General features: G+C 36.2%; 1 protein-coding gene across 1 annotated transcript; it reads right to left on the bottom strand.

The window, feature by feature from the left end:
* Window positions 1-1,559: 1,559 nt before the first annotated feature.
* Window positions 1,560-18,307, bottom strand: LOC119786868 (glutaryl-CoA dehydrogenase, mitochondrial-like). Its single transcript, XM_038290426.1, has 12 exons — window positions 18,155-18,307; window positions 17,622-17,737; window positions 14,981-15,013; window positions 14,751-14,891; window positions 13,966-14,028; window positions 12,802-12,972; window positions 10,596-10,725; window positions 7,654-7,870; window positions 7,461-7,564; window positions 7,238-7,363; window positions 3,821-3,981; window positions 1,560-2,132 (listed from the first exon to the last, which is right to left on the bottom strand). Exons 2-12 carry the CDS (start codon window positions 17,722-17,724, stop codon window positions 2,059-2,061), a joined length of 1,323 nt encoding a protein of 440 aa, XP_038146354.1. The 5' UTR covers window positions 17,725-17,737; window positions 18,155-18,307; the 3' UTR covers window positions 1,560-2,058.
* Window positions 18,308-18,571: the final 264 nt, after the last annotated feature.

Below are 18,571 nucleotides of genomic sequence, written 5' to 3' on the forward strand. Positions count from 1 at the left end.
CGTTTATTATTATTATTATTTTATTTTTTTTTATGTCTGAGCCTGATTGTTGTTGATTGTTGTTGTCTTTGTCTATTTCTACTGAAAATTGAAAAATAATATATATATATATATATATAAAGGAATCATTTTGTGAAGTGGAAACAAATAGAGCCCTACTGAAATGTAACACTGCAAAAAAAAAAAAAAAAAGTTAAATTTAAGGGAATTTTTCTTAAAATAAGTGCATTTTTTTTCTTGATTTAAAGACTATGCCAATGGAATTATACAATTTACATTTAAAAGAACAAAACAAATGTAGCCTTTTATTTCAAGTGCATAATATCTGACCATTATATTTTAAGAGGATAAATACTCATCCAATTAGTAGATCATCTTACTTACCTGCTCATCTTTAGGGTAAATGCACCAATTTTAAGGATTATTTACAAATTGTTACAGATTGTTTTTGCAGGGAACAGATCAACCTAAACGTACGGTCTGTCTAAAAAGAAAATACATTTAAAGACATTGACCCTTTAATAGGGTTGTCAAAAGTATCGATACTCAAAAAAGTATCGATACTGAAAAGTTGTATCCGGATACAATACTCATTTTCAAAAGTATCGATACAGTGCTACCACAAGTGGCACCTAAGCAGTTATCATCTAAAGTGCAGAATAGAGGACAATGCTCTTTCTGAACACTGTGTGATTGAATAATTCTACGCACTTTTCAGTTTCAGACTTTTTTTTGTAAGAGGTACAGCTGCTGAGAATTATTTTTGTTTTTTAACCGGTTTGGCTAGCGTCATTGTTATGTGTGCAAAGCATAGCCAAGGAAGGAACACTAAATTTTAATTTTGTAAGTTTTTTAATCAAGCTCGCTTAATATTGTGCACAGCATCCAACCTCAAAATATTGTTTATTGTATTTATTTATCTATTTATTGTATTTTGTTTATTAATAAAAAAAAATTCTGTTGAATTTTGGAGTCTGTTTTTATCCTTGTGGTATCGAAAATGACATTGAATATTTTACTTAGTATCAGTATCGAGTTGAAAAGTTTAGGATTGTGACAACCCTACCCTTTAATAACAAATTAGTTGAAATATCCAAGCAGATTGTTAAAGGGCTTGGTTAAGGTGCAGTTTAACCACTAGGCGTCTTGTTTCTATTTACAATTTTAACTAGAAATAATCCACAATGAACCAAATACTTACTAGTTAATACAGCTCAAATGCATTATTAAAAGCCCAAATTACATGATGCAGTTGCCTGTGAAGTTATATTTGTCACAGGAAATATAATCTCTAACCTTTTGAGTCCAACGTAATAAAAGTCATTCAGAGCTGCAAATATTAAAAAAAAACTTCTCAAATTGTTTCTTTTAATTGTCTGATATAAGAAATCTGTTGTCGTTTTCAAACAACCATCAGTTTATTTGTATTTTTAGGTTTGTGCAAAATGATGTAAAAACAAATCTAACATTTATCATTTATTTGAACCTCAAAGTTTCATGCAAATATATCATCCATTTACAGTTAAGAGCCTGAAAATCATTCTCCTGAACACATTCAATGGATTTTAAAATCTTTATTTATTCAAATGATGGCAGGCTAACATCTTAGTGTTAAAGTTTGTAAAGTGCAAGAAGTCATAATTACTGTAACAGTTTAAATTCCACTAATGAACCAGTTTGAAACAGAGAAAACCTCCTAAATGATGATGAAGAACACGCTGTGGGTATTCATGCTTCCAGATGTCAAAAACAGCAACTTTAACTCATTCTAAACTTTTCACTAACTATTAAAGTAAACAACGAGGAGAATTTGTTCATCGAAAAACACACGGAGCAACTGATTCCTGCTGTGGGACAAACGGCCATCTTGAAACGGACTTCAGAGGTTCCTACAATCTTTGTCAGCTCCAGAGTTCAGACGGAACTTGAATGTGTAAAATTCTCCAAAAATAAAGCACTTCAACAGATTTTCGATAAAGTTAAATCATTTTTTTCTTTTTTTTGAAACTGGTTTGAAATCAGAATCCAGTTTGCTTCTGCAGCGGCAGGAAGGACGGATCATTTGCCGACTGTGAAGGACTGTAAGCCTGTGATGGCTCTGCCCAGGATCAGGGCGTGGATGTCGTGAGTACCTGAGGAGAGATTAAAACAAAAATAAAAATTAGAAATAGATCAAAATGACTCCTGGAGAAACAGCAGTCATGGAGCAAATTAGTCCTAAAACTACAGCATCTTCCATCCTTTTTGTAATCAAAGCACCAAATCCCCAAACATCAAATTGTTTTAATGGGATTTTACCAGACAGACCAACACAAAGTCCACCATGGCTGCAAATAAGGAATATTTTGCAAATCGATTAATGTTTTGATTATTTCTTTGATTAGCAGAAGGTTCCTTAAAGAAGACTTTTACGGTAACAAAATAAATCAGGTTAAACTTAAACTTTTCCACTTGGGGAGTTGTGGATAGAGCATAATGACAGAGAAAAAGTTTTTTTTTCTACTTTAAATATAAAATTTTAGATATTTTTGATAATTACTGCTCTAACTGGTTTTCTCTGTCTGATTTATGTTTTAGAGTCTCTATAATCAAATTAACGATTAATCGATTACTAGATTAGTTGACGATTATTTCAATAATCGATTAATCACAACTAATCCGATAAATTGTTTTTTTCAGCCCTAAAGTGGAAAACCATGTAGAGGAAATAAAAGAAGCCAGATTTTTATTTCGTGGGGGTAAAGATGTGTTTTGTTTCTTGTGTAGAGAGGCGCCCTGATTGCATTTATTAAAACCTTTATTCCGTCCTAAAATCCAAACACTATTTGAGGTAGAAAACTAACACATCATACAGAACAACCCCGATAAACATGATAGAGGCAGCATCATGCTGTGGGGATTACTTTCCTCCAGAAGAGACGGTCAGATTTTGAGAAGATGGATTCAACATAATGCAAGGAAATCCTGGAATAATCCGATTAGAGGCTTTAAAATAAGTCTAAATGGTTTATATTGTGTACTAAATTGGCCTAGTCAAAGTCCAGATCTGGTATACCACTGATGCAGTTCCAATAAACCAAAGCAGTGGGGTTCAAACATTTGGCAGAGGACCAAATTCTGCAAGTTAAAAGAACCGATGGGCAGAATTTTTTTTCTCATGAAAAAATAAGATTTTGCAATAAGTTCCAGTAAAACGTCCAATATAAAAAAAGAGAAAAATATACCAAACATTTGTCTTTAGAAAACAATGATATCATTTTTTAACTTTTGGAGCTTTATTTTTTTTTAGATGCAATAAGAGGGAACAAGGAACCCATCGGAGCCTGAAGACAGCGAAATATAAAAAACAAAACTCATAGAACAGAAATTTGGTTTGGTTTTGGGAAAAGTAAAATTTTAAACAAAAGTGTCAAATTCTGTACAAAAAAAATAAATAAAAAATTGGCAAAAAAAAAGAAAAGAAAAAAAAGAAAAATCAACAAAATAAGCTAAGACAAGAGTTAAGTCTCAAAACCTTTTTTGTATCTTGTATTTCCTTTTTTCAAAGATTTATTTCTGGATACATTTTTTTTTTCTTTTTCAAATTTCCATTTATACAATGTTTTATTTTCTTGCAACAATAACGGCACTAAATTCACACCATATAGGAACTGGCGTTTCACCAGTTGGAGTGAATTTAACAAACAGCCTGATTTTTATGGTCCTCCTTACTGTCATAATAAAATGAAGCTCATCTTTCTGATGATCTCTGACCTAAAACCCAATAAATCAGAGAAACAAATCCTTTAAAACCTTGAACCATTCCCGTTCAGTTCCTCACCTTCGTAGGTGTTGACGGCCTCCAGGTTCATGACGTGGCGGATGATGTGGTACTCGTCTGCGATGCCGTTCCCTCCCAGCATGTCTCTGGCCTGCCTGGCGATGTCCAGGGCTTTACCGCAGCTGTTCCTCTTCAGCATGGAGATCATCTCTGGAGCTGCTCTGTAGTTAAAGCAACAACCAGGAGCTCCAATCAGACTCTAGCATGTTTGATTTAAGGGACACACTGAGCCATGTTTGTTAAATTTCATCCAGAAATAGAACGAATAGATCTACCCCTCTGGATTTGAGAAATTTCCCTCACATCTGAGCTAGAATGTCCTTCGTTCCGATATCAGGATCTATCTGTGCGTTTCTAGTTTGCTCAGCTTTGTCTTCTATAAGTTGGAGGCATGTAAACATCCATCTCTGTTTTCTACATCAGATAAATCTGATCTTTATATAAATGTCGATGAATCTGCTTAAAACCATCAGGATACAGGGGAGGATTGGGAGGAGATCAATAAATATCAGTGGAAAAACACAAATTCAACATGGAGGGAATATGGATGGATGGCGTTTTGTGACCCCTGCTCACAGAGAGCATGGAGATACTAAATGTTATTAAATTATGTTATTAAATGTTAGAGATCTTGTTGGGAAACAAAATCAAATCTCTTCACAACTTTGGGAATGCTCCCGTACAACCCAGTACTGCACACAATTAAGCGCTAAAAGCCTGAATTGATATACATGTACATATAAAAAGACATGTTGTGCTTATTTTTCCCTTTCAAGGAGATGCCAAATTAAAAAAGTTAATGTTACTAAATAAATAGAAATAAAGGTAACGTATATTTAGTGACAGCAGTTATAACTACATAATAACACACACTGTGACTAGCACTGGGGTGATGCAAAAACGCTCTACACTGCAAAAACGATCAAGAAATAAGTACAAATTTCTTAAATTAAGAGTATTTCCCCTTTATTTGAGCAGGTAAATACGATGATTTGCCAACAGAATTAGTCGTTTTTATCATAACATATGATAATTAGATTATATGCACTGGAAATAAGACAATGTAATTGTTTTTTTCTTATTTTAAATGTAAATTGTCTTGTTCATTTGGCAAAGCGTCTCACTTACCATCTAAGTTCAAGAAAAAAGCACTTAGTTTAAGAAAAAAATGGCTTATTTAGATCTAATTTTTGCAGTGGCTGTCTGCCTACACTGCAAAAATGTTCTGAAAATGAGTAAAACGTCTTAAAATAAGTGTATGTATCCTTAATATGAGTAGCAAAATAAGATGATCTGCCAATGGAATGAGCATTTTTACACTAAAAATAAGATAATTAGATATTATGCACTTGAAAAAAAGAGACTGCGTTTTTTTTCTCATTTTAAAGGAACATTTTGTTGTTCCTACAGAAAGTGTCTGACTTACTTGCTCAATTCAAGAAATTTTTTTTCTTATTTTAAGAAAGATATACTTACTTAGATGTAATTTTTTGCAGTATAATACAGGTGGTTTGTTGCTTATTAGCAACTTTAAAAGGTTTAAAAAGTGATAATTGATGAAGTGCTAGAAACTAAAATACCAGGAGGATTGAGACTCTCAATTTAAAATGAACAGACAATTATAAATCACTTTGAATGATGTTGTTGGCTAGTAAGGAAGCAATAACCAGAAGATGGAGAAGTGATTTGGTGCCAAACGTGGATGAATGGATTGATTTAATGCTAACTATTTATAATATGGAAAAGATAACTGCATCTAATAGACTGGAAGTTGATAAATTCAACAATATCTAGAAAGGATGGCTTAAAGCAACATAGAATGGATTTTATTTAGGAGCTTGTTGTGAAGAGTCAATGTTTAGTTAATGTAGGAGGCACAAAAAAGAAGAAAGAACATTTACTATATAAGGAATGTCATTAGTTACTTATATCCTGGTTGAAATCCACAATTTTACTTAAATTATTTTATATTCTGTTTGTTTTGTTTACTTTTGTTCCAAACCTAATGTCCTATTATTGTGGCACTCAAGAAAAAACTGCTGTGAGAATCTTAAAGAACTGACTTTCAACTGTGAAACAGACAATAAAATATAAATAAAATAAAACCATCAGGAAGAGATGCAGGGTCAGCCTTCAGCTTCACAGGCAGAAAAATGTCTGATTGACTGCAGGGTTTTAATGGAGAGACATTTCCAGCTGATCGTTCCTAAAGCCCCTGTCAAACCATGACCATTTAAACCAGCGTATGCCTGGCGTACGAAAGATCTGGCAAAAATGTTGGCATATGTTGGATAGGTTATGGTTAAGTTTTGTATGAGTTATGAGCACGCTGAAGCACGCTGGCACATCTCGACGTATGGCGAGTACGTTGAGAACAGTTCTCGACACATGCCGGCTTATTCCATACGTTGGGCCTAAGTTACAGTTAAGTTATCTGATCGTTGACATACACTTAAGTGTAAGTTACTCATAACTTGTGGCGTCTAGCTTATCCAAAATCTGAGAGTAACTTGTACATAACTTATGCGTAACTTTCAAGAACTTCTCTCCAACGCATAGGAACGTATTTGACATGTTCCAGACAACCCCTAAAGGTGTTTCTAACTTCGAGCTACTGCATAATGGCGTATTGGCAGCATTTTGGTATAAAAGGTGGTTCACAGGAGGAAACAGTTCTCCTCCAGACTTCATCCCCATTACAGGTTTAGCCAGAAGGTGAGTCTGATGGATCCTTCCTGCGTTCACGCCCACGACCAACAAACTTCTTAGAAGACATGATGCTGAATCTGCTGCAACTGCAAACCTTCTTTCTTTTTCTTATCTTTCTTTCTTTATTCTTTTTTTTTGGCGGGCGGTAAACAGCAGCTAGGTTAATACGAACAAATAAATCTTTTTATGCAGACTGGGCGCCTCTGGGCGCCCAGTCTGCATAAAGTCAGGCTGTCATTGGACATCCGCTCTAGACTCGTTATGAACACTCAAAATTGAAACAATCCGTAGAAAGTTCAGCGTATGCCAGCATTTTAGAGGATTCTGGGACGTCAGGCATACGCTGGCTAAATCGGCAAGGTGTGACAGGGGCTTAAAGTAGCAGTTTTTTGAAGAAATATTTCAGCCATTTTTCCCTAAAAATAGCAGCACCAAATATATGTAAAATATATTAAAATATGATTAAAAATATAGAGAATTATTTCAGATTAATCTTTCTGACATTTTTTTCAATTACGTTTATTTAATTTAAAATCTATTTTTGAAATATTTAGTGGAGTGTTTAAGTATACAGCTGCATTTTACAATTTAATTATATATCTAATATTTGCATCAACATAAATAATGGTATATTTAGCCCTCCATAGACCTCAGGGATCACACCACTTTGGGAACCCCTGATCTAAAGAGGATGAGGGGCGTTCTTACTTCTTCTCATCTATAAGTCTGCCCAGCTGCAGGCAGGACTGCAGGCCGATGGTGATCTCTGTCAACATGTCGGCCATTTTCTTCTGCATCAGCTGATTCCGGGCTAAAGGAACGCCAAACTGGATCCTGGTATAAAAAAGAGAAAGAGACAAATCAATATTCCATCTAATAAACTAACTTCCAGTTTTCATTCCTCTGAAAATATCAATTTTTGTTGTCGGACCTGTCCAGCGTGTACTGCCGGGCCGCGTGGAAACAGAACTCTGCGGCTCCCAGAGCCCCCCAGGCTATCCCGTAGCGGGCGTTGTTCAAGCAGCCGAACGGACCCTGCAGGCCACAGCAGGAGGATCGGATGTCAGGTTAAAGAAAATCACATCAATTCACTGATTTAATGAACAGCAGAGGTCTTCACTCACCCCGAGACCGGAGACTTTTGGGAGAAGGTTCTCCTCAGGAACCTCCACCTCGTCCATGAGGATCATCCCCGTGGCTGAAGCCCTCAGGGAGAACTTCCCCTCGATCTTCGGGGTGGAGAAGCCCTTCATGCCGCGCTCCAGGATGAAGCCACGGACCTTCCCGTCGTCACATTTCGCCCAGACCACAGCGATGTCCGCCACAGGAGAGTTGGTGATCCTGGAGATAAAGGTGAACATTATGCAGAGCCAAGCTTCTCATTTATGGGGAACTGAAGGTTTCAGAGATTTCTTTGACTCATCAAGGGCTCATTTTTCTTTAAAAAACAACACAATGTGACTAAGTATTTTTGTTCTAAGGTTCATCTTTACTGCTGGTTCTCACAGCTATTGAATCAGTGGAGCTGAATAGCAACATAAAGGAGTGAGTTTAAAGGAAGACAGACTGATGGAACCACATAGACTGGATCTGAATATTTCTGCTTATCTACAGCGGTTTTCTCTTCAACATCCTCAGATGTAAAGATAAAGAACATCCGGCAGACTAGATGAAACCAAGCTACGCAAAATAGTTTTTTGGTGGGAAGAAGTAGATCCTTGATGGCGTACAGCAGAAGAAAAGCCTCAGCGGTTCCACTACAGTTAGCTGAGGTAGAGGTGTGAACCTCAGTCTATATAATTTTTATTTAATTTACTAAGATGAACATCTGATTACAATGATAAGCTTCTTATTGGTGAGAAAAACCCCCAACAATATTTCATGTTTTAAACACTATGTTTCGCCTTTGCTGAATGTGATTATTTGAGTCAAATTTAGAAAACCCATAAAAAGTAAACTAGTTTTTAAAAATAAAATTATAGAAAATACAGTCAGAGCAAAACCAGGGTCAAAATACAAATATAGACAAAGCAGTCTAAAAACAAGGAAAACAAAAAAAAGAGAAGTACACATGGACTGTATTTAAGCAAACAGGTTTAAAACTTTTAAGTTTTTTCAATGAAGAGAAGGTCCCAATACATCATTCATCTCTTTTTCCAATAAAAAGACTAAAAATCCCCTCAACTCTCATCAACTGTTCTGGAGCCAGTGAGGCAATTCGATCGCGATCATCCCCATGAATTCTGGAATTACCCCATAATTGAAACCTTCTGGGAAATAACAGCAAAAAAACAAAAACAAAAAAAAACAAACAAAGATGGTCGTCTGTGGATCTCATGTAAGTCATGTAAAAGGAGGATGTTTACCTCTATGGAGTAAAGCTGATAGCAAGCTAGGAAACAATCACATGTGGCTGGCTGACAGGTAACTCTTTATCACAGTAAAAAATGGAAGGAAATATAGAGGAAATATTTGTGAAAAATTTATCAATAAAAGAAATCCCTCATTCCCTCACTGCATTTTTTTTTTCATTTTCATTATAATTGTGTTATTCTTGTTTTTTTGCCCCAGTAAATAAAAAAGGCAAAAAAAAAAATATATATATATATATATTTTTTTATAGTAAGGGCGAAAATGAGAAAAGACAGAATTTTCAATAAAGTAATAAAAGTCCTCCTGAGTTACTAATTACTACAAAGCAAATATGTCGTCAGTTTCAGGCTGTATTTGACAGAAACAACAATTTCCATCTAAATCACTGTTAAATGTTGAGAACTATGGAGAACATCTTGGCATTCAGCAGCTCATGAGAGTGAGAATGGTTCAGCCCGTCTCTCTCAGGGCTGAAGAGCGCCATCGTGTGGACAACTACAGTCATTAGTTCTTCCTGTTCTATCTACAGAAAAGGTTAAATAATCAGAAACTTATAAATCAGTTGGAGTTTCTTTAAGCTCTTTAAAAACTTCAATTCAAAACAAGAAGAGGGTTGAGCTAAATCCAGTGGCTCTAATGCCGTTAAAACATTTATTCTAACAGGGCTGATGAGAGGAAATGTTACAAAGTAGGGCTGGGAGATACAAATCCCTACCAAAACTAATTAATTGATTGGTTTTAATACATTTCATAATAAGAAGTGACAAATGACGTACAGTATAAAAAAAAAAAAAAAAAAACACAAAATGAAATCCAAACATGTTTCACAAAAAACAATGAAAATATAAAGACCGTTTTAGCTGGTGGTGTTACACTGTCAGTTAATTTATTACCTTAAAGAAACATCTAAAAGTGATGAAGTCCTTCTGAGCTATGGGAGCCCAATGAGAGCATCGGTGTAAAAGAAAATCCAGATTTACAAAAAAAAATGTAATCTTTATGTAATCTATATATATATATATATATATATATACATACACACACACATACATACATACATACATATCGTTTTCCAGCCACTTTTGTTTAAATTTGCATTTTCCTATTCTCCCGATTTTTTATGCTTCATTTCCAAACATGCTTTATGATCAGCCGGAAGCATTTCCGCACAAATATATTGCAATATAATATATCTGACGAAATAGTTTTTAGAAACGTATTTTTTTTATTTTTAATAAAGCATTTTAAACGCCATGATAATCATGTTTAATGAATGTTAATGCCAATTAAGGGCTTAATTTAAGAAAATAATAATTTAATGACTTTAAATGATTTTTAATGACCCACTGAAACCCTGTAGTAGATATGCTGTTTTTTTTTTAAATTGATTCACTATAATCCGACATTAAATCAGGGTTTAAATGAGAAAAATGCACATAGAAGTATTATATTTACTGTAGGAGACTAATGAAAAGCTTTTATGCATCAGAGATACTAAAGGAAGTCTGTGAAGCACAATAGAGATGTGTAGAAATAGAGTTTAATAAACAGATAATTTATTGCCCCTAATTGGGAAAAATTTAAATGCATCAGCAGCAGCAAAGCAACATATTTAATGTTTTAGTAAAGTAATCATTGTGCAGTTACCATTTTTCCATGTTTAGTCTCAATGATATCCCTGCATGTAACTCACCAAGTCTTAGAGCCGTTCAGGGTGTAGGTGCGACTGGATGGATTGTATTTGGCTCTGGTCTCCATGCCGCTGGGGTCGCTGCCATGGTTAGGCTCCGTCAGGCCGAAGCAGCCCAGGATCTCTCCACGAGCTGCGAGAGATGGAGGGGTTATCAGTCAGTGAAATAAGACAGCGCTGATAGAGATCAGTGGTCATAGCCTGCGCGGTGCGTTGCCAGGAAAACAAAGCGGCGTGTCACTCGGACTACGGATGCCAAAGGGAAAAAGGAAGATACCTGATGAGAACAGAGGATTTAATGAAGAAGGGATCGAATCATTTGATTTCATTATCAGTGCAGAAGGATTTCCTGCATTTTTGCTTTGTAATGAGAGGTTGTCAAAAAATAAAAAGAGTAATTTGGAAAAAGCATTTCCAGGGAAGGCTAAATATGCAGCTGATCACAAAGTTGAGAGTGAAACAAAAAGTGGGATCGCAGAATTTCTGGATGTATCAGAGGAGAGCAAAGATAGATTTAAGAAGTGAATTGCATCTCCAAACTCCACTACTGCTGCTAGTTTTGTTGCAAGTACGGAAAACCATCAACAGATCAAACAGGTAGTGCTCTGATTCAGGGATGGGAACTTTATTCTTTTTTCCCCCCAATCCTCTAAATAAAAATAACCCAAGGAACGCTGGGTGACGGAGGATGTGGGATTTCAGGGTTAGAGAGCTCTGCTCTGATGGATGTCAGTTCCTGCTTGGTTCCTTATAATTCATTCAACTCCTCCCAACAAAAACACATCCACCATGGAAAGATTCCTTTATCCTGTTTCTATAATTAAATCAATGAAACAAAACCTAAACCGCGCGGTGAAGGGCAGTGAAGCAGCGCTTCACTCACTCACTCACCTCATGCTGCTATGTGACATTTGTTCCAGGTTAAACATTTAATAATGAATGCCTATTATATATTTAAGCCCACATAGTCCTTTTCTATAGTGGGATAAAACACTTAGACCCCGTGTTGCCATACGAGGCTGATAGAAGACTTTTACATTTCAGCGACTCCAGACAGATTTTGGTTGTGTTTTGGTCCAATACTGCCGACCCTTGACATAGAATAGAATATGAAATGTATACAATAGAAATGTGTCTTTGCACCTCAGTTTATTTATATATTATATATATATATATATATATATATATTTTAGGGATGGAACGGTTTATGAAAACCATCCGAACCATTCGGTTCGACTTTCTCGGTTCGGTTTGCGTGTGTTGCGTTCGGTTCATGCGCAGCTCCTTTTTCTGATAGGTGAAGCGTGTACACTCCAGAGCAGCAGGTGGCGGTACTGCAACCAAAGCCAACCACCAGTAGTAAACAATAAGAAGAAGCGAAGCCGCGTATCCAGGTATAGCAGAAAAAAATTAGTTGTTGTGGAGAATTATGTGGGTATGGCGAGTGGGAAAGAACAGGAGTTGGAAGACGCGCCAGCAGCACTTTATAGGTCTGCTGTATGGGACCGCTTTGCATTTAGAGTGACCTACGATGACGGTGGAAAGAAAGTTAAGGATAAAAGTGCAACAGTGTGCAAGCATTGTGCAACACGTTTTGTTTATGCTAACAGCAACACGACCAACATGTCAGCTTAGAGATTTTCCTAACAATCAAAATATACCGAACCGAAAACCGTGACCACGAAACCGTGAACCGAACCGTGGATTTTGTGAACCGTTCCACCCCTAATATATATAAACAATGAAAATATGAAAATACATTGAAAATGAGGAAACCAGCGAAGTAACCCTCAGAAGCGTTTTTTGATTAAAAAAGTTTTTCAGTTTCATTTCTGGTTAGCATTTTTTTCCCTCCAATTTCCATTTGAAAACATTTCTTTATTTGCAACAACAACGGAACAAGATTCTCTCCATAATCTCCTCCCATGACCAACTTCACTACCAGCTTTAAAACCCGCCTTGGTTCTACTAAGAAACATCAGAAGGTGGTTGCAGCACTTTTTTTAGATTTTTCATAAACGTACAAAAAGAAAGTTTTATTTTAAAGCCGCTGACAAATTGTAAGGAGAAGTGAGAGCAATTGTGGTCAGAGGTGTGCGTCTACGCCCAGAAAGCAGAAAAAAAACATTATCTGGAAATGTACTGCTTATCAGTCAGAATGAATACCAGTAAACTCATGATGATGAATAAACAGTTTTTCCCCTCTTACCCAGCTTTGGGAGGTACTTCTGTTTCTGCTCCTCTGTGCCGTAAGCGTTAATCGGGTGCATGACCAGGGATGACTGCACGCTCATGACAGAGCGATAGCCGCTGTCCACCCTCTCCACCTCCCTGGCGATCAGACCGTACGCCACGTAGCTCGTCCCGGCGCAGCCATACCCTGATCGCAAAGAGAGATGTAAACCAAAAACATATGGGCTTTTAGATGATGAATATATTTGGTAGGATCCATAAAAGGGTTTAATTTAATTTATTCAATTCAGTTTATTTCTATAGCGCCAATTCACAACACGTCATCTCAAGGCACTTTACAGTTCAACCAGATCATCCAGTCAGATTGATTCATAGTTTTCTATCTAAGGAAAACCAGTTGAATAAATCGACTCATTGACTCGAAAGCAATCCCTCACACTAAGCATGCTTATAGCGACAGTGGAGAGGAAAAAGTCCCTTTTAACAGGAAGAAACCTGCAGCAGAACCAGACTTAGTGTGACTGGTATTCAGCAGAATAAAACGGTAACCCAACTGAAGATCTAATCATCCCTGTTATCACTTATCAGGATTAAGTTATTCTGAATAAGGTAAACTGAGCTCAGTCTGGTTAACAGCTATCAGAATATTACCTTTTATATCACACATGATCCGTCCATTTAAACTGAACATTCTGACTATTTTTGTCTTAAATCTTAATTGAATCATAGCCGGTTGTTCACATGTGACCTACTGGTGCTGCAGGAATAATCTAACTTTTTGTCACTTAAGTCTATATTGTTTGAATGGGCGATGTCTGATCTCTTGTTTCAAAGCCAGGATTGGCAAATACTGATAACATGCCAATAATATCCCCATCCTTCAGTCAGATTGAATGAGTCCCTTGTAAATCAGATGAGAAACCCTAAATCAGTCAGACCATAGTTGATTTAGCAGCAGGATGAGCTTTAGAGAAGCTTCTGGTTCCTTCATGCAAACAGTAAAATAATCTGCATCATATCAAAGATTGGAAATGTGGGATCCAGACGGATAAACATGCAGCTGCCCTCACCTCTGCGACTCTTAGCGATAAACAACAAGCACTAGATCCAAATTCTTCTCTTATATTTTGGTGTTTTTATAAAGTTTATCCCATAATGCTTCAGATAATTCCAGACTGACCTTTGATAGTCGGTCCCAGGACCCCCATGTCTCCCATCTCAGACACAATCTCTCTGTGGAAAACTGAAAGCAAACAACACATCCGGTTATGTAAAGCTATAAAGTCCTCCTCCCAGTGAAAAACAAACATAGAACTAAATGCTGTTGAAGGTTCTCAGTCATCCAGGTCAGTCATTCCAAAAAAAGAAAATGAAAAACAATCCACTGGACTTTGTTTCCAAGTTTGAAGACATTTCGCTTCCCATCCAGGAAGCTTTTTCAATATAACATGTCAGGAATAGGGTTAAATTCGAGGTTTTATACAGTAGCCCAACAAGCCCTTGTTTTGTTTAGAAAACATGCAAATTGGAACAGATGAAGCCATGCCAAAAATCCCCTTTAACGACAGACCTTTCAGACACTTAGATGGGTATTGCAGTCTAACAAAAGAAGCCAAACGACCCCCAATCCAAAATAGATGGACCACTTCTTATGTTCCAATTTGCATGTTTTCAAAACAAAACCAATTCTTTTTTGGGTTACTGTATAAAACCTCGAACTGGGACAATTTCTGACATTTTGAATTGAAAAAGCTTCCTGGACGGGAAGCGAAACGTCTTCAAACTTGGAAACCAAGTCCAGCGGATTGTTTTTAATTTTCTTTTTTTGTGTGGATAAAACGAAATGCATTGAACCCTTTCAGCATAAAACCGGTTATTAAAAACTATGAATGATGAATAAAACAATAGAAATGTCAACAAGGGTTGTTTTTTTTCTTAGTTAAAATATATTGGAAAACTTCTGACTTTCATTTCTGTTTGCCATCAGGATGCGAGGCATGAGCTTCTCTTGGCAGTACGTCCGGAAGGAATCCCTGATCATGATCTCGTCCTCGGTCAGCTGTCCCTCCAGGTCCAGGGCATCCCGCCAGTCGAACTGGACTTTAGCTGCAAGGTGGGAAATTATTTCTATTTACAATGACCCTAGAATATGTTTTCAGCAACTCTGATACTTCTAAGAAGATGGCAACACCTACCTGGCTTCGCCCTCTGTTCAGACTTTTCAGCATCTAGAACAGAAAATGAGACAGAAACGGTTAAAGTCATGCTAAGGTTTAAATCCCCAATCTACAGCAAGTGGATCTCTGAGGAAATGTTTACATCCCTTGAATAACTTCAACTTGCAAGAAATATGTTAAAATGTTTAAATTAATAATAACCTGAAAACTTTATCATGAATTTATTGTCAATCTTCCCAAGTTTGGTACAATTTAAGCTTTATAGGGGCTGGTTGCCCTGGGTAACATTGTTGGTTAGCAAATAAAGGACCTTAAACTTATGGAGTGAATTTTGTTCCATTATCGCTAAAAGCAAAAAAACATGTTTTGTAAATGAAAAAAAAAATGCAATTCATAAATTAATCTTTGAAGAAAGTTACAATAATAATGATAATAAAAAGGGTTTTGTAAGCAAATTTGCAGTGTTCTCAGAATTTTTCCAAATCATTTTAATTATTAAAAGTTTTTTTTGTGAAGAGAACTTTAAAACCCAATTTGAAAGGAATGGAAAATTAAATAAGTTTTAATGAATTAATTTGTAATAATATAAAATTCGAAAAACATAAGTATGAAAAAAATAATACTAGTAATGCAGTCTAAGAAAAAAAGTGAAAACTTTTCTTTGATTCAGAAGTTTTAAGTTGTTTGGATTTATTTTATTTTTTTTATTTATAAAAGTTGCTCATTGCTTGCAAAAACAATGGAACAGAATTTGCTCCATATTGGGGCTGAAACAATTAATCGGATTAATTGATTATTTAAATAATCTATTTTAGTAATTGATTAGACGTTAACTGGAGTATAGAAACCCTAAAACATACCTTTAGCTGACAGAGCAACTCACTTAGAGCGTGTTTATACCAAGATGGTAAAAGTAATATACATAGTTTGCATTTAAGATAAAAAAAAATGTTCATCTGTCAATATACTCTATCCAGAACTCCTCAAGTGGAAAAGTTTAAGTTTCATCTGATTTATATTTTGTAAGAAAAATCCTTTTTCAGAAATGTGATTATAAATCGAAAAAATAATCAACAGATTAGTCTATTTGCTAAATAGTCATTAGTTTCATCCCTACTATAAATATGGGATGGTTCTGAACATTAAGGAATTAAATACACTATAAATACCAATGACCACAGCAGACCGGACGAGGAGAAAGCTGTTTTCAGGTTTAAAGCAGAGCTAACTTAAAAAGCAATACCCCCTTTGCCTCATTAAGCATAACTCAGTCCATCAGATAAAAACTGCTAACCTACAAAGACCTGACAGCAGGCTGGTAAATAAAGTGATGAAAACAGCTTCGCTCTTTTCACCTAGTCGTAGCGTGATGTAAAAAAAAGTATTAACTCTGCCAGCCAAGTCAGTTTTATGTCAGAGAATTCAGTAATGCCAGGAATAGAATGATCTCCATCTCAGGTTCAAGGTTTGGTGTCAGGTGTCACCTGCCTGGGCCTGATAGAGTTGTTCTGATTCCGATACCAGTACCGGAAAGGTCTCCGATGCTGCAGAAAATAGTATCAGTATTGGCGAGTATTGGAGTCCAGGCATCGATCCGATACCATATACTTTAAAATAGGGACTTTTTCATAACTTCTTAAGTTGTTGTTGTTGAACACATGAAAAGCTGATGTCACATGTATGTATGAGTTGGCAGGAAGGAACAAATCCTAAATCTATTTACGTTATTGGCTTTCATTTACAAATTCAGACATCTACACTTTAGTATTTATTGACAGTAATCTCACCGCATACATATCTGCATTTTAAAAATAACCAGAGGTGTCAAGTAACAAAGTACAAGTACTGTACTTAAGTACACTTTTTGGGTATCTATACTTTACTACATGACTTATTTTTCCTCCTACTTCTGACTTCTACTCATTACATTTTCACACAAGCATCTGTACTTTCTATTCCTTACATTTTTAAAACAAACGTTACTCCTCACTCTTGGCTTCGGTTTAATGTTTATAAATATTTATTTCACGGCATGTGCTCCATCCAATGCAGATCATTGGCTCCATCCACATCTAGTGAAAACTAGTGTAATTGGATGAGTCCTATAACGCAAACACTCATTGGTTAGCTAAAGGAAATCATCAGAAGCAAGCAGGTGTTCTTCAAACTGCAGATGTGAATTGTCTATGCCATGCTGCAATGTCGGATTCAGAAAAAGATGTTGAAATGTCTGAAAGGTTGGACACAGGCGAGAGCGTTTCGGGAGACGGAGACCAACAAGACCTCCCTCATCCTTGGCCCTATCTCAAAGAAATTTTAAAAAATATTCGAAAAACTGAGTTTTTAATTCATATAGAGGCACCTGGATGTTTTTTTTTAAAGGTAACTTTATACTTTTATAATTTAAGTTGTTTTTGGAGCACAAGCTTTTTCACCTTTACTTGAGTAAAGAGGTCAAGTTGATACTTCAACTTTTACCAGAGGGCTTTTAAACTGCAGTATCTATACTTCTACTTAAGTAACAAATGTGCGTACTTTTGACACCACTGATAATGACCCAATCAGAGACCAAATCCAATTTGAGCTCTGAAAATGATTGCTCCAAAGAAAAACAATCCCTCTCAGATAGACTGAAGTTTCTGGTTGGAAGATCACTGACCATGTCTGGCAGCTGCAGCAGTTCCCTGGGCTCTGGATGCTGAGAGGAAGGCGCATCTGTGAGGGTTCACCAACAGGCGACACACAGCACTCCTCAATGCCATGTTAGAAACTGATCTGTGAAGCACACGAATAGATTGGCCCCAAAATTAATGCAGCCATGAATATTCACTTAAACAGGTAGTAATCAGACACGTTACAAGAAACTTTAGAGCATCGCTGCCATGCTTCAAACCGAGATGAGATAGAGAGAAAACAATGACATCTTTATTATCCCTAACTAATGTATAACTATTTAGCTGAGACCTTGCATGGCCTTGGTCTTCGTGAGTAGCCAGGTTGGGCTAACTGAGCTAACCTGGGCTGTTAGGTAACTCCAGCTGCTATAAGCTAACAAGCTAGCTTCCTCGCTGTAGCTTTGTGATAACAGGAGCTTTAAGGTTGAAATTAGAAAACAGTTCTCAGATAAATATGCGACTTTTATCAGAAAATAAAGAGTAGAACAACACTCAATAATTTATAATTAGGATTTACCGATATAATGTGGAGAAAAATATACGCTCGAGCTCCCCCGGTGCTGTAGTTCACAGTGCGGTGACACTTTACGTCAAAACATATGCATACGTCATCACGTAACGCGTAAAAAAATGATTACGGTGTTAATAAAAACATTTTAATTCGACTTGTTTTTGAATGAAATCGAAATATAGCTCACTAAAATTGGAGGAAAGCTAAAAAGCGGATTATTTTATGCGTTTTTATGATTTTACTAAAGATGTGTGTTTATTTTTAAAGTAAAGGTCGACTCTGATTGGTTACTTTTCGGGGGAGTGTGTGTGGGCTGAGCTCCAAGAAAAACAAACAAAAAAACTGTCCGAGTTAGATGAACTTTACTACCAGATCGCTCAGAAAAACACACACAGATACATGACATGAGGGACGATTGTTAGT

The sequence above is a fragment of the Cyprinodon tularosa genome, unplaced genomic scaffold (genome assembly GCF_016077235.1).
Source record: "Cyprinodon tularosa strain WSP-4 unplaced genomic scaffold, ASM1607723v1 ctg280, whole genome shotgun sequence".
Lineage (NCBI taxonomy): Eukaryota > Metazoa > Chordata > Actinopteri > Cyprinodontiformes > Cyprinodontidae > Cyprinodon > Cyprinodon tularosa.